The sequence below is a fragment of the Sinocyclocheilus grahami genome, unplaced genomic scaffold, assembly GCF_001515645.1.
Source record: "Sinocyclocheilus grahami isolate Dianchi unplaced genomic scaffold, SAMN03320097.WGS_v1.1 scaffold17.1, whole genome shotgun sequence".
Taxonomy (NCBI): Eukaryota; Metazoa; Chordata; class Actinopteri; order Cypriniformes; family Cyprinidae; genus Sinocyclocheilus; species Sinocyclocheilus grahami.
This window is the reverse complement of record NW_015505196.1, coordinates 6,368,126-6,385,943: the sequence shown is the minus strand read 5'-3', so window position 1 is coordinate 6,385,943 and position 17,818 is coordinate 6,368,126. Positions and strand designations below refer to the sequence as shown.

Here is a 17,818-nt window from a genome sequence, read left to right as displayed (position 1 = left end):
TTTTTCTGGACATATGTCACCTACCAGCTACCTCAAGCAAGAGCTATAGTTTAACTAAACATATTCGATAACAGCTAATCAAATTAGTCCTGTTTATGCGCATTAGTCCGGTAATTGCAAGCATTTAGTCACTTTGACAGTAGTTTCTGTGATAACCTTGATGTGAAATTATTAAATAATTTCAACCAACAGATATTCAGTGGAGTATAAAAGTCTGAGACTATTACGTACATGATTTATCACCATAAAAGTTCATGTCAAAATAGCTGTAACATAACAGTTAATGTTAAAGCTGATTTCGCTGATACTGTTGCCTATAGCAAATCTCCCCATCTTGTGTTGTGCATCTAACATTCAAACTGGTCACGGCAGAGGAGTTATAAAAGTGACTAACACAGCACATTATTCACAATCTGCTATATGGCTGGTGATCTTGTTCTCTCACATTACCCTTCTGCTCATGGGAACTGCACAAGTCCCATTGGTAAGCAACAGCCATCTATTTCCCATTACTCTCCGTCAAATAACACATTCAATTAATGCTCATCTCTCTCTCTTCTCCATCTGTTTGGCAACATGACGACCATATGTGCCAAAATTGCTGTCAAACTCACACAGAATACAGCTGCTAACTTAGCTGATCTAACAGTCTCCCTAATCGAAACAGCACAGTGGCAGAGGGTCAAAACTATGACTTCCATACCTCTGTTTTAGTTTGCTAGACAGTCCTAGAGTGTATAGGCTATGCATTCTCTGAACTAAGGGGCAGAAGGAACACATTCCTATATAGGCTTCCATATATTTTGTCTTATTTGTGTTATCTTTTTTGTCTGTTTGTGTAAATACATTTTGTAATTTAAAGATACAGGAATGTATTTTGGTATCAGTGTGAATATAATACAACCCCAGGATTTATTCATCTTTATGTTAATTCGCAATGTAATTTACACTTTTTCATTAGTTCAGGAGATGCAGTGAATTAATTTGGTTCATACATTAAGTCTGTGTGTTTATTTATGTTGAAATAGGGATAAATAGTGAAACTGCTTTGAGTTGAATTAAGTTGGCTTGAAAAAGAATCATGCTAGCAACATGCTAGAAACTTGCTAATCATGCTAACACCATGTTAGTAACATGCTAGGCATGATAGAAACATGCTAGCAATTTGCTAAACATGCTAACAAAATGCTAGCATTTGCTAAACATGTTAGAAACATGCTAGCATCATGCTAGTAACATGCTAATCATGCTAGTAACATGCTAATCATGTTAGAAACATGCTAACAAAATGACAACACCTTGTTAACAACTTGCTAAACATTTTATAAACATGCTAGCATCATGCTAGTAACATGCTAATCATGCTAGAAACAAGCTAGTAACTTGTTAAACATGCGAACAAAATGCGAGCAACTTGTTAAACGTTAGAAACATGCTAGCATCATTCTAGTAACGTTAATCATGCTAGAATCACGTTAGTAACATGCTAATCATGCTAGCAAAATGCTATTAACTTGTTAATCATGTTAACAACATGCTAGTAACTTGCTAATCATGCTATAAACATGCTAACAACTAGATAAACATGCTAGAAATATGCTAGCATCGTGCTAGTAACATGCTAATCATGCTAGAGTCATGCTAGCAGCATGCAAGTGACTTGCTAATCATGTTAACAACATGCTAGTAACTTGCTAATCATGCTATAAACATGCTAACAACTAGATAAACATGCTAGAAATATGCTAGCATCGTGCTAGTAACATGCTAATCATGCTAGAGTCATGCTAGCAGCATGCAAGTGACTTGCTAATCATGTTAACAACATGCTAGTAACTTGCTAATCATGCTAACAAAATGTTAACACCATGCTAGTAACATGCTAATCATTCTAACAACATGTTAGTAACTTGCTAATCATGTTAAAATTTAAACATCATGCTAGTAACATGCTAATCATGCTAGAATCATGCTAGCAAAATGTTAGTCACTACTAATTATGTTAACAACATGCTAGTAACATGCTAATCGTGCTAGAAACATGCTAGTAACTTGTTAATAATGTTAACAAAATGCGAACACCATGCTAGTAACATGCTAATCATGCTAATAACATGTTAGTAACTTGCTAATTATGCTAGCAACATGCTAGTAACATGCTGATCATGCTAAAAACATGTTAGCAACATGTTAGTCATGCTAGAAACAGCCTAGCAACCACCCTAGGTACCCTAGCAATATGTTTTATTCATATCTGTTTTTCTGATAGACTGTATTGCCTTGAAAACATTCAAACTTGAATCTATAAAACAATTTTAACACTTTCAAACTACTTTTAAAAAGCTTTTAAAACGTTTTAAAACTTTCTAGCTAGGCTTTTTCAAGCCAACTTAAAGTTTGTCTACAAACTTTCAATCTAGTTTATCACTGTTATTGCTGCTGCAAACAGTGTGGATGAAATTACCCATGACAAAAATGGTGGGGACATGTCCTTGCCGTCCCCAATGTAAATGACGCCAATGATGCTGACAGTATTGATTCAGTTATATTCAAATTGTACGTAGGCTACATGAATTCCAAACAGGGTTAATGTAGCTTTTATAGTGCTTTAGGGTTAGTATTTAGGATTGGTGGTTTGTATTTAGGATAATTTAGGAATCTGTCATTGATGTGCAACCCTCTAAGATAGTCCTCCAGTATCTGTTTATCTCAGTTATGACAGTGGCACTTCAGGCCTGAGTTGGTAGACTGTATTTCCTAACCTTTTCAATTGAAATTATAAACAATCCTAAAATCTTTATGCACAAATTGCACCATTTCCATGGTCCTTCTGTAACTCTCCTTTTATTTTTGTCTATTTCCAAATGATCAGCAGACAGCAACAGGCAGACAGACTGTGTAAGCTTTAAAAAAGGAGTGGAAGACAGGTGCCAAGAAACGGAGGATCAAAAGCGCAAGTGATCAGTAGCTCAAGCCAAGAATCCAGAGAACAAGAGAGTGAGCCCTTGAGAGAGCAGACATCTGAGAACCAGACATTCACATCTACACAGAAAACTCAGACTCATGACAGATGGAGTGCCAGTGCACTGGTACAGAATCAGAATCTGAGCAGGACGTGGCAATATTCAGAATTAAGAATTGGCTGCATTTCAATTAATGAGTTGGAATTTTAAAGGAGTGGTTCAGTGGCTTTTTTCTAGGCTTGATTGTGTTTATGGGGTGCAGTCTAACATGTTAATGCTTCGTTTTTTAAAAAACGCATTATTTTTCCCATAATTGACCTTTATTCCACACCGCTCTGTCCCTTCTCTGAGAAACGCGCTGATAAATTTCCTGCTTTTATGAAGCCCCTCCCTCAGAAATAGGCGATGGGCTCTGATTGGTTAGCTAGCCCAGTGTGTTGTGATTGGCTAAACTGCCACTAGTGCGCGTCTAAACAGCCCGCACCTCTCCTCAGCAGCATGTGCTCCGGTTGTGTTGTAAGCGAAGGCATCGTTAATATCGCTTATCAGTTTGAGCCTGATTGAGAAGCAGAGGATATTATTGAAGAGGATCGTACCAGCCGTTTTTGTAGGCATTAAACTGCCAGCATTTTAAAAGACGATATCTCCGTTTGCACTGAACTTTCAGCTTCGTAACTTTGCAGATATTGGTTATGCTCAAACAGCAACATTACGCACTAACATTACAAAAGTGAAATCGCAATGAACTACCCCTTTAATTGAATTGCCCACATACCACATGATGATAAAGAGGAATTAGCTTTGTACGGAAATTCAACATAGTCACAAACCAAAGAGATTTCATTTCTACTTTGAACAAAACATAAATAATCACATAATTTAGCTCCCCAAATATAGTATATTTAGTATAATTATTTAGTGGAAGAATTTATATACTAATTTAGCTTACATCAAAGAATTATGAGAAAAATGTATCACGGTTTTCATAATGCTAGACAACTGTTTTCAAGATTGATTATACTAATAAGAAATATTTATTGACAGCAAATCAGCATATTATAATGATTTCTGATCATGTGACACTGAAGACTGAAGTAATGACTGCTGAAAATTCATCTTTGCAGTTGCAGGAATAATAAGATTTTTTAAAATAAAACAGTTATTTTAAATTGTAATAATTTACAATAATTTGCCACAAAGTAGCATTACTACAGAACTACATATTAAACTGCACAGAAATGCATGTATAGGTACAGCTATATATTGTCAAATTACAACTTTGCATCCTGTTTGCTGCCTCATTCATATTTAGTTTGACTGAACTGGGATTGAGAAGACATGTTCTGCTCTTCCTCTTTTTCTCACTCTCTTTCTGTCTCTCAGTTGTGCAGTTATCCTGTAGAGGGCTCCCTCTCATTCTCCTTTCTCTGCCTCACTCCTACTCCACAGCGCTCCATCCTTAAGGGAGGAGAGAGAGAGAGAGAGAGAGAGAGAGAGAGCGAGAGCTCAGTCTCGATGTGTGGAATTGTTGGGCAGACATTGCAACCATTACACCTCTTCCTACTGTTCTGCCTCAGTCACTGTCTGTGGAAAAGGGCTATTACTTATTACTGCAAACGGAGGACTCCTACAGAAGCCAAGAGAAAGAAAGAGAGGAAAAAAGAGTGAGAGAGAAAGAAAGAGAAGAACTAAAGCAACAACTGGATGACAGGAACAAACTGAATGCCTGCCTTTCCCTGTTTAAAAGAAAAGAAGAAAAACGGAAGGCACTGGAGTATTTATTTTTTTCTTTCGTTTTTTTTTCTTCTTCTTTCTCATCGTGGTGCTGGGAGGCACATCATCTTTTCATTTATTCGCTCTCTCCATCATTTGCCTCCTGATCTATTTCTCCATCTATATGGTGTATAATTTTGTCTATTTATGACGAGACAGGAGAGAAGAGAAAGAAGGGGCAAGTTTGTTTGTTTTTGTTTTTTACTCTACCACTCATTTTTTACTATTTATGACCCCCTTCATTCCTTCACCTGTCCCTCCTTGCCATCTCTCTCCTCTGATCATCCCCTCTTCCTTCCATTTCTCTCTCCATCCCAAAAGTGTGATGCTCCCTGAATGAAAGTTGGGTTAGAATTGTGAAAGAGACTCAAAAACCATTTCCACATCTCCTTATCAGTTTTTTAATTTGTTTTTTTTCTCTCTTTTTTAAAAACAGTTATTTTAGTCCTCCACCATCTCCCCTCAGTATCACTCTTTTTTTCTCTGGATGCTTTGATATTCTTCTAGGTAGGTTTAACGGCTCATTTAGTGTCTGTCCGTTATGTTTGTCTGTGTGTGTGTACTTGTGTGTTCCTTTTTTACATGCACATAAAACACACATCGACACACACATACACACACACACACACACATGCATTAAAATAATGGACAGCCAGGTGTCAAGAATTACATATCATTTCTCCATGCCCATTTTTACCCTTCTCCAACCCTGTCCATTTTACTTATGAACAGCAAGACATTTGTTTACCGTCATTCTTTTTTTTGTTACACACACAATTAAAACACACTTACACACATCTGGTCTGCCCGGTCTGAAATATCCTCCATTCATCTCCAGTGTCCAGTGTAAGGATCAGTGTCCTTTATTTCGGCAGAGACATCATTGCAGACACATTTCAGATGAGCTTCTGCTTTGACTGAGATGGGTGAGGTTGACGTGACTGCTTAATTTGTCTTGGACACATTTTGAACTTGTGATTTGGGTTGTTGGCAGCTTCCGTCCCTTCTATGGCTCTAAATAGACTAAACTTCATCTATTACATATCAATTAAGCACTTACGCTGAGCACTCCATATTAGATCTACTGAAAAAATAGTTTTCCAAAGTCATTTTTTCAACATTATTTGCCAGAAAACATGTGCTGAAGATACTGTTCTCTTCTTTTCTAGTAGTGTCATAAGAAGGACCCAGCAAAGGATGTACATGGATACCTGAACCAATGACGATTTAAGACCAGACCTTTCACTACCGGGCATCAAGCAGCTCCAGAGTTTGTGGACTTGTTCACAGATGAAAATGGACTTTTAAACTAATCAAGAAAAATCTTCTTCTTTTCAACTTTTTTCTATTCCTATCACATTTTGTAGCCAATGTAGGCTTTGTCCTGGTTCATTTTCGATTTTAAGTACATTTCTTAGATTTGATATAAGACTTAACTTTTCTTCATTGACCGAACATCGTTTTCATTGCTCATGCATTCAAAGTCTTACTTGTTTTTTATTTTGTCTTCATTTGTGAGCCAGGCATCTTTCTTACTTTTCTTGAGTGCATTTTCTTAATAGTTTTGATTCAATAGACAATACCTGTGCTCAGTCATCCAGCCTGGATTTACAGTAGGGGCCAACACTTTCATCCACGGTCTCTACTCCAGTCCTACTTTTTCTTACCAATCTCTCAAACTACTTCAAAGGTCAGTCACTCCTCCATCCAGGGCTATGAGAGGAAGAGACAAGACCCAGCTCATATCAACATGCAAGAGTTGAGGAGAGAGAATGGGAGTTGGGCTGGCAATGTTCAAGGTAAGGGAAGAACTCTGTTTTCTTTTCCTCTCTGATGTTTTATAGTACTTAATGAATAATGTACGCTATCATTCAAAAGTTTGGGATCTGTAAGATTTTTTTGGGGGGGGGGTTCATGGTTTCCACAAAAATATTAAGCAGGACAATTGTTTTCAACACAGTCAATGATAAGAAATGTTTCTTGTGCAGCAAATCAGCATATTAGAATGATGTCTGAAGGATCATCATTGGAGCTGAAAATTCAGCTTAGCCACAAATTACATTTTTAAATATATTAAAATAGCTAAATATTATTTTAAATTGTAAAAATATTTCACAATATTACTTCAGAGTAAGAAATACATTCTGTAAAAATATGGCACAATGTACTGTATTAATAGTAAGGAATTTTCCATATTGTTTTTTACAGGCGTTTTACCTGTATTTTTAAATTTTGCACTTTGCGCACATTGCGTTGTGTTTTAGGGTGATTGGAAGTGTCTGTTAAATTTATGCATAATGTCCTGGCAGAAAATTACCAGTACAATTTCTTTTTCTTTTTCTTTTTTTTTTGTGTTTTTACTGTATTTTTTATCAAATAAATAAATGCAGCTTTTACCTCAATTGAATGGCCATCAAAAGAGAAAATGCTTTTTGCCCACAGTATGGTGCTAATGGTCCTAAACGGAACTGGCCAAATTACTTAGTTTAACTTATCAACTGGCATACAGTTAACATCTTGGTTAACTGCTTTTTTTTTTTGATTTGGTTCAAAAGTGTTCCACAAATTGACAGTACAATCAAATAATGAGTCATGAAAGAGATGTTAAATAATTTTAAGTTATCACAGTTGTAATGAAGGACAATTGAGAATGTACTGTTGGATACAGTATGTACACTATATTGTAGGCTGCCCATTTTGACAAAGGTTGCAGGTTATACTCAACATTTACAGGAAATTTGCATAGAACACATACTGTAACAATTTTAAAACTAGTAATGGTAGAATAAATAGAATTCTGAACATTGCCAACCATTCTCGATCTTTGATGTGCACTTTTAAGCACACACGTTCACTCTCTCTCATCGCCATTTTATCTTCTGTCACTTACTCGAAGGCCTTAATGACATGTCTGTTTTTCCTTCCAGGGCTGTAATTTTCTGTTGTCTTAATGAATGTGTGTGTTTGTGATCCTCAGTGCGCCATTGTCTTATTTTTGTGCAGGCGTTCACCCAAATTACTCTTGGTCGTGCTGCCTTCTATTGAGTTTGAGTAATGTGCCTGTGGTCTGGGTCAGACATTGTAGCTAAGTGGGTTAATGAAAGCGAGAGCAGGAGCGATAAATACTGAGAAAGAGAGAGGGGGTAAGAAAATAGGGTGAGAAACAGACGGAGAGGTCGAGCTGCCTTTCACTCTCCTGCTCTCTTTTCTCGAGCTGCTCCAGAGACGCTCCTCATCACCGTTAGGGTCTTTCTAGGGAAAACACGAAAGTAGTTAACGGATCTGAAAACGTCTGATGACGCTTCCCCCTCGTATCGCCCTCTTAAGATGCGCCGCTTCTGATTAACGTGAGGTGACAGCGTTTTTTACCGACGTCAGTGGGGTCGAAGCAGCTGTCAATCAAGCTTGACGTTGATTGACGGGGACCAGAGGGATGAGGACAGTGTGGAATGTCTTTCAGAGTGAAGCATCACTCAGAGATTCTGTTGTTGTGGTAACGGAGCCTCTGTTGGCATGGCAACGGAACATAGGGACACGGGGGCATTCTAGACTTTCAGTGATATAACTGCTACACAGAGATTTCGTGTCAGCTGTTGTTTCATAAATAATGATACTTACACTGTAGACACCTTGCATGTGTATACAAATTGGCTGACGATGTACTGCTCGACATTGCACTGGTGTATGTGTGTACCGAATGAGCAAACAACGGGCCTTAATCTATCATCCTGAAAAGTGGGGAAATTTGACTTGTATAAATGTCTGTTTTCAAACAACAAGGATAATAGTCAATAAAGTGAAGACAAAAGTGAATCTGGAGGGCTAGTATGTTGTGTACTTTCCAGTAAAGGTCTGTTAATTTATTATTATTATTAATAATTATGAACATAGCCATAGAAGCTGACATGGCATTAAAAAAGGAAAGAAAAAATGAAATAATAATGTACAAATTATTATCATTAGTAAAAATGAAATTTATTAATAATGTAATAAAATATGAATAAGAATAATCATATTATTATTAATAAAAATAACAATTATAAAAATAATTATAATATTTTATGAAAAATGCATAATAAAATGTCTGAAATCCAATATATCCAATCCAGTTATACAAGGAAAAAACCCCCAAAATTTCGACTACAATTTTGAAAGATTCTAATGCGATAATTTCCAATGTGATTCCAACAAAAAAAAGAATAGCTTTATTTATTTATTTAAACAGGATTCATATTTGACTTGATTGGCTTCAAATTCATTAATTATCATTGATTATTTTAATATCAATAGAAAATAGAAAGATAGTAGATATGTAGAAGTGTATGTACAAAAAAGTTAAAATAGAGAAATTTTGTATTAATGAATTATTAAATTGTATTATGTATTTTTCATAGAAGCTTTATCCTAGTAAAACATTCCTTAATCCAATATAGGAATTTTGTTAAAACAATTTGGAAGGATCCTAATGCAATATGATTCCAACAATACTTGTTGCCACAAGGACAATCTAATGTCACTTTATTCAGTAGGATTTTATTTGCTTTTATTTGGTTTCAAATGATCATTAATTATTAAATATCAACAATAGATAATAGAAAGATAACGGATGTTATAGGTATATGCAGAAAACAACCAATAAAACTGAGAAACAACTGACTTAGAAAAATGACTAAAGAAAAATAGCTCTTAACTCAGCTAAACTGAATGAAACTGAAAGTGTATTTTCATTTTCTTTTTTTAGTTTTTCACTTGGGTACAGCAGTATATTGTCAGATAAAACTGAAAAATGAAAGCGGGTTACAGAGTTCAAACTGTTGTCTGCTTTTGTGTGAAAGTGTTTGTGGCAGCAGGAGAGATGGATTGACATGACATGGAGGTCATTATCCTGCACTGGTCTTTTCTCATCGGCTTTAACAGTATTGACTAACAAATTATGCGGATTTGGTTCCAGTGTGTGTATTTGTGTATACTGTATGTGTAAGGGGCGCATTTAACAGTGTTCTCCTGTGTAATCATAAACAGGTCAAAAGCAATATCTAATGACACAGGTCAGTTTTCAAACAGGCCTGTTACGGCTGTGTGTACATGTGTTTGTTTTGACCCCCCCCCCATGGTGATGATTTACCAGATTATCAATGTACACCTGTTGTAATTCACACCTCCATCACCATAGGAGTGATTTTGGCTCTCGTCCCTAGCTCGCTAAGATGGTTGAGGCTTAGCTTTAATCACAGCACATGACTTCAGTACAGATAGAGTTACAGTGACTTAATGAGCTCTTGTCCAGTCATGCACAGTGTCGTAAGTCTCTGAGATGAGTGATGTGCATATTTAATGGTGTAATTTCATTATGTCTTTCATTATAGTATGTCACTTAATGACAGTCTGCTGCTTCGGAATGGAGGATATGGATGAGAAAGTTGCCAGTAAGCGGATCTGTACTGCAGACAACAGTCAATATATCATTATACCAAACACTGCAGTTCAATACCATATTTTGCTTTGCTGTTATTTTTTGTCAAGTGTGAAATACTGGATATATCAGATTAGCTGTCACCTTAAAAACGTTTGGTCTGCATTTTCTAGCTGTCTGCCTTTACTGCATAGGTGCTCAATCCTATTTCTGGAGATTTACCATCCTCTAGAGTTAATATAAAACTCTAATCAAATACATGGTAATAGGTAGTAATGGTCTTTATGCCAAAAGGTCAAGACTCACTTTACTGGTTAGTTTGGTCCAGATAACCCCTGCCAGTAGATGCTGTAATCTTGGGGCATTCAAAAGTGACAATATTTTTACAAGACTCATAAAAATTGCATTTTAATATATTAGTAAATGTTTTTGCCAGAGGAGAATTTAAAAGTTTTAAACGTACAGTACTTTCGTTTTTCCCTGTCTTCTGCCATTCATGTCACACCTCAGAATAGTCACTCAGGAAGATCTTGACAGATTGAGTAATAATTCATGTTATATAAGTGTAATAATAGTTATTTCATATATATTTTGTGTATATATCAGGGTCGGAAATGAATGGGGGCTTGTGGCAAAAATGCCACTAAAATGAAGAAAAGGGGGCACTAAACGCCCCTGCACAATTAAGATGAATTATGCTTATCACAATGTGAAATAGGAAATGATTGAAAAGTGCGGCATTACATTTACAGGACTTTGCCTCAGATTTCTTTTTGCGCGTGGTTTGCAGCATTGAGCAATATAACCAATCACACTCGTTTCTGTTGAGCTTATGAATGAAACATCCAATCAGAAACGTTTTGATTCGTCACATCGGAGAACACCGAGTTGTTCAGTGTGTGCGCTCACTGACTGAATTCGAACACGGGACGCCCGTAGCGCAACTGCCCAACATAAATGCCCTGTCAGATGCAGCTCCTCTTCCAGTTTTGCAGTGTAAAGATGGCTTTTGTTGATGATTGTTGATGATGAAAAAATTATTTGTAACAGTCTATAGTATTGTGATTGATTGAGTAACTGGTTAAATGCTAGTATTTGACCTAAAAATAACACATATATTTAATAAGGTAATCAGAAAAATGGCCTTACAAAAGAAAAATAACTTTTGAAGTCAATCAAATATTGCCCCTTAATGAGTCAACATTATCGGCCATGTCAACAATAAAAAAAAAAAATTGTCATATATTTTTATTGTCGAATGATCTCTTATGACCAAAACGTGTAATGTCTCTTATAAAGACTTTAATGGTCATAATGACATAGCTATTGTGATTTTGTAGGATTCTAGTTAATTGTAGGACTTCAAAGGTACTGGAATAGTTTTCGGCTCAACAGGCAGATCAAACTGTTAATGACAACGAAATTGATTGACCATCTTTAGAGTATTTTTGACCTTTCGAAGTGCTGTTTTTGACTAAGTGACCTGTTCGTAGTTGTGGAATCGCAGTAGTGGGAGTCCACGTGATTTTATGAGAGATGGGAGGGAGTCTGTGATGGGCTTTTGTACAAACATTTTGTTGAATACATAATTTATTACTTCGCCAGGAATAACTGAGATGGAGGACGGCGTAGAAAAACACCTTATCTGTGTTTCCCGAAGCAATGAAAGAAACAGAGATATATTACAGTGCACAAATGTACACACTTGTTTTTATTCGCTTCACATCCTCTCTCGCCCTCTAAAATGTGCACAGTGTCAGGATACCTTTGAATCACCTGTCACACATGTTGTGTAGTCTGTACCCTTCCCTGTGTTAGTTTAATGGTGTCAGTTTCACTAGTAAGTCTTGTTTGGTTTGTAGTAATCATGTTGGTTTGGGTCGAGTTTTGATCAGTGACTGCTTTTGAGATCAATAAGTCTTTCTAAATGGCATTTTAGCTGACACCAACAGACCGGCCCAGGCCTATTGGAAGCTTTCTGACCATTGTAGCCAATCTGGGACCCTTGGGGACCATTCTCTCATCTTAAGCCAGTTGCCAATCAGGCCTTAGGCTGAGCACAACTGTCTCACAGAAAATCAAGAGAGAGCGATCTATCGGAGCAGGCAGATGCATGGATATTATACAGCACCACGGGGAATGTGCGTGCATATGTAACATTTTTTGTCATCTGTGTCAGTTAAACTTAAGCTTTAGTAGCCATCCAGCAAATGTTGAGAGACTCTGGAATTCTTCTCAACAAACACCCGTGTACAGTGACAATGCAGCTTGGGTATGCAAGCATTTAGCATGAAGAAATAAATAGTTGGCAATACAAAAACTAAACAAATGTTACAGCAGGTATGTGAACTATTTATGTAATAGGGATAAAGACGAAAAGGGTTTTCAAGCATCAAGCAATAGTTTATTACAGCTTTCTTTTTTTTCCATACATTAAAATGTGTCCTGTTTGATTTCATTTTTCTCAGAAAAAACATCATACATTTACCATGATTTAAAGAAGACATCCACTAAAATGTAAATCAGTTTAACGGTAGTTCATATACCAAAAAATCTTGTCAGGCATATTTAGAAGAACAAGACTCATTGGATGACATTAAAAGTCTCAGTTAAAGGATCATGGTGCAGACCCCCCCCCCAAAAAAAACTAATTAATTGCAATTTAAAATCTATACTAATCTTTTCCACTACACCGATAGATAGATAGATAACCAACCTCATTGGACAAACTAAATTTAATTAAATTTCTATACAAAAAATGTTTAGAACCCCCCCCCCAATGATGAGTTGTTTTATTTTTTTTAAATTTTTTTAACTAATAATAATATAAATTATTAGTTAGAAATTTTTAGAATTTTCCCCCTATATAAAGATAAGAGGGTGCTTGGTTGAGATGTTTTTATTTAAAGGAGACATATTATGCCGCTTTTTACAATATGTAATATAAGTCTCAGGTGTCCCCAGAATGTGTCTGAAGTTTCAGCTCAAAATATTCCACAGATCATTTATTATATAATTTTGAAAATGCCTATTTTGAGTGGAAGCAGAAACACGCTGTTTTTCGGACCTGTTTCTTTAAATACAAATGAGCTGTTGCTCCCTGCCCATCCCTTTGCCATGTCAGCAAGGGAGCAAAATCAGACGCGCTCGTTTTTTCAGACGCTTGCAGAAAAAGGCTTACCAAAACAAAGTTACTGGGTTAATCTTTTTCACGTTTCCTTGGTTGGTAGATGCACTGGGGACCTGATTATAGCACTTAAAACCTGGAAAAGTCAGATTTTCATGATATGTCACCTTTAAAACTCATTTAAAAATCAAATATAAAATAGATGTGCAATACAGTTACTTACTGTAAAACAACCACAAGAGAAAAGGAAGATATCCAACAGCTGTCAAAATAGTCAATATGCTAGATAAACATTTGCTTTTTTTTTAGAACATTGGACTATGAAACATTATTTCACCCATATTTGAATATTTTATTTTTTACAAAAGATACTGGAAACATTGAAGTAGACACTTTACTTGCATTTAATATGATTTCTATGTATGCTTTTATCACTTTTGTACATTTCATTTGATACAAAATGGGACATCACATCTCGTTTTTGACCCAATATATAAGAACTGAAATAACGTGTAAATTACTAATGTGTAGATTACCATCCACAGCTACACTAGTCGGCAGTGGTTCAGATAGAGATAGTGACTCTTTTACCTCCCTTGATCTTCTTGGATTTACATTTAAGACAAAATGCAATAAAGCTTCTCCATTATGTTCCCACCAGTCTGCAGTTTGGCCTGAATGGGTCAAACTAGTAAAAATGGACAGACTAATTATCTGCAGAGCAAATAACTCACTCACTTGGATATTTGCACTTTTATAAAAAAATTGCAAAGAGTTGCAATGAAATGACATGAAACGCAAAATGATCAACAAGTGAGCTGCTGGGGCTACTCAGCTTAAGTATTATAATATATTATTAATAATTATTTAAACATTTATTAATAATGAAAATAAGTCAAACAATAGTAGTAACAAACAAAATCTAAAATAAATTGCATAAATTCTGGAATTTGTATTTGTATTTTTTGTTTACATTGGTTGTGCCATGGTTTTAAAAATAGTATGGTAATATAAACCTGTAAGCAATTAGCACTGACAAACCTCCAATAATTAGCCTTGTAAAAGCAGTCTTCCTTTTTCAAGCGTGTTTGCTTTCTTTCTGAGCAATGCCTCATTTATGTTGTCCTTTCATCTTTTTGTCCTCCTCTTCACCCACCATGTGTTTCTTTCCCTATTTTTTTTGTGTGCCTGTTCTTTAAAGACCCCTTGAAATGTGTTTTGTGGCTGTAAGCTGGCATGTCATTCAATATGCTTTTCCTCACAGAATGGAAAAAGTCACTAAACTTAGCAAACTGTATTAAAAAAAAAACATTATTTAAATGTAATTTATATTAGAATCTATTTTAATATGTAATTTATTGCTGTGATGCAAAGCTGAAATTTCAGCATCATTACTCCACTGATCCTTCAGAAATCATTCTAATATGCTGATTGGTGCTTGAGAAATGTTTCTTATTGTATCCATTTACTATTTTTGTGGAAGCTATACATTTTTCAGCTTTTTTTGTTGCATAAAAAGTTAGAAAGGACGTCATTTATTTGAAATGGAAATCTTTTGTAGCATTATAAATGTCTGTCCCTTTTGATCAATTTAATGCATTCTTGCTGTATTAAAGTATTATATTTACTGACCCCAAACTTGTGAATGGTAGTGTACTATATGTCCGTGCAAACTTCCTGTTTTAATGGAAAATATGTCTAGATGAAATGAAACGACAATGATCAAGCAGTTTCAGAAATGCCATCATTAACAAACAGATACAAACATATTAGCTAATGACTAACTTGTTCCACACCTCTGCTAATGAAAATGGCTCTAAATAACAAGTGTTTAACAAATCTCAAAGTCTTCACAGAAAGATAATTGGCAAATGTCAGTCACTGTGTGTGTTGTGTGTGAGTGAATATGCTGTTTGCTGATAAATCAACTTGTATGTTACTCGTCTAATTGCATTTGCTATTCAGTGTACGCACATTATTCTCTCACTCTTTCTCTGTATATATATATAGCTACTCTCTGTGCTTTATAGTCATGGTCTTTTGAAATCTTTGAGCTCATTTTTAAAGTGCATGTATTTGTGGGCCAGACTTTGTCTACACTGTAGGAACCAAATGTCCCCATAAGGGTCAGAAAATAGCATTAGCTCAGTATAAACAACTGATGTCAATGACATGTCCCCAGGAGAAAGAAAACCTAGAATGCATTGTGATGCATTCCCCAGCATTGAAAAAAAAACAGTTTGAGGACCAAATGTTATCAGAATTTAGCTAAATACCTGTATGACAAAATCTCCATTTGGGATGTCATCCATAATTATGGCCGCCAAGGTATGACAGACGCAACTGCTAACTAAGCATTTTAGGACATTTTTGGTACAAAGATTGTTAAGATGAGGATGAATTATGCTTTCCTATGAGAAATTTTGGCCAGATTCTAAAACACAACACATGTGTTTTTTAGTGGATAAAGAAAACCCAGAATGCAGTCTCCTGCATTAAAAAAGTGTGCAATAGTTTGAGGACCAAATTGTTATCAGACAAAACATCCTTTTAGGATCTCTAGGGATGGTATTTAAAGGGGTCATGAACTGCCTTTGTTTTTTATTTTGTACTGTTCTCTGAGGTCCACTTATATGTTATCAAGATTTTTGACCCCCCTCATCTGAACGCACTGTTTCAATAGGCGTGGAGGATTGTAGAGTCGGAAGTAAACACCCACTGCTATGATTGGCTTATAGTTGTGTATGTTTGACAGCCTACAACCTTCACAGAGAGACGCTGCAGTGATTTAGGTTAAAAACACATAAATACTCATATCAAACGATCTGTAATAACAGACAAAGCAATAGTGACCATGTAATAAAAACAGTTACTCACACTTGTGTGGTGCAACATTACTGTTGGATCCAATATAGCCAGCACAGCGTCGTCTTTTAGTTAAAACTTTTCTGAAAATCCTGTATCGAATTGTGCCTTATTTGTAAACAAATCTGTGGTGAAATGAAGTGAACAAAGGACCAAGTTCTTACTGACGTTGTCTGGAACTTTATTCAAAAAATAAAGTTCATCAACTCTTTCCTAGCGTTGGAATCAGAAAGAAGGCAACACAAAGACAATGCAATGCATTTTCCACAACTTGGCACTGCACAGCGTCTTGTTGTCTTCAGAGCCATCTTTATTGTTTGGTTTCTGCGTAGACCTGCATTCGCCCCTCTTGTTATTCACACTTCATGAGCAAATGGGTAGGCGGGGCTAAACAGGCAGCGCTGTAGAAGCAGGCGTTGATCTTTTTCTGTGTAGGCGGTGCTTATCCACACTATTACATTACAGAGTGGCACAGTCCACAAGCTGTCGTTTTGGCAGATTGGCTTCAATAGAAGCTGTTTTTAGACTAATGACAAAGTTTTGAGTTCTGAAACTTGCAGGATGTTTTATTAGTACAGTGACCTCTTATATGTCAAAAGATCAAGGGAATTTTGGTTTCACAGTTCATGACCCCTTTGAGGGTACAAATAATTTAACTATATTTTTATTAATCTAAAAATTTGATTTGGGGTTTGTCCTACTAATTTTAATTAGCTTTATATATAAATATTAAAAGTGATTTATATGTCCTTAGTTAGAAAAACCTGTGTGTGTGTTATCAGTGTGCAGTATGTGTGACTGCTGCAAATGACCTCATTTCCCAAGACTGCCTATGTTTCTGTGATTTCTGTCTAACATATGTCAATAATGAAGAGGACAAACCCTTGATATGAGGACACGTGCTTTTTTTAAAACCACAGGTCTCTCGTTGGTTTTACTTGCGAACTGCTACTCAACTTTCACCAGTCAAGTTCAAATCGTGTGGATTTTGTGAATTCAGCTCCCAAACTGAAGTGCTCTCCCTCTCTCTCTCCTCTCTTTCTCTGTCTGCAGGGACTGTATCTTCACTCCTCCGCCATGCTTGTCAGCCTCCACCTCTCCTCTTCCCCTTTCTCCGACCGTCGCGTCCTGTCTTTTGTCTCCCTGGCTTCTTCCTCCAAACCGCCCCTCTCCCTCTCTCTCCTTCTCCTCTCTCTCTTCTTCTTCCCCACCTGCGAGTCTCGCCGTGGAGGCGGGATCGGGACGCCCATTGGGGGCATGAGCGGCGGCGAGCGCGGCCAGTCGATAATCAGCCCTCCTCATTATCCGCCACCAGGAGTTAATCCAGTGGGTCCTCCATTGCCACCAAAGTTTGCTCAAGGCCTCAGCATCGCAGTGATCCTTGTGGGAAACTCCAGTGAGGTGTCCCTCTCTGAAGGTCTGGAGAAAGAGGACTTCCTCCACGTGCCTCTCCCTCCGAAAGTCGAACTGGTCACGATGAACGAAACCGACCCCAAGAGTATCATAAACCGCATCTGTGCTTTGATGTCGCGGAACTGGCTCCAGGGTGTGGTGTTTGGGGACGATACCGATCAGGAGGCCATCGCCCAGATATTGGACTTCATCTCAGCTCAGACGCACATCCCCATCCTGGGCATCCGTGGAGGCTCTTCCATGATCATGGCAGCCAAGGTATGA

The 17,818-nt window shown here is 36.7% G+C and overlaps 1 protein-coding gene across 1 annotated transcript; it reads left to right on the top strand.

Annotated features, from left to right (window-relative positions):
- Window positions 1-6,282: 6,282 nt before the first annotated feature.
- Window positions 6,283-17,818, top strand: LOC107552454 (glutamate receptor ionotropic, NMDA 2B-like). Its single transcript, XM_016234339.1, has 2 exons — window positions 6,283-6,535; window positions 17,195-17,818. Exons 1-2 carry the CDS (start codon window positions 6,509-6,511, stop codon window positions 17,816-17,818), a joined length of 651 nt encoding a protein of 216 aa, XP_016089825.1. The 5' UTR covers window positions 6,283-6,508.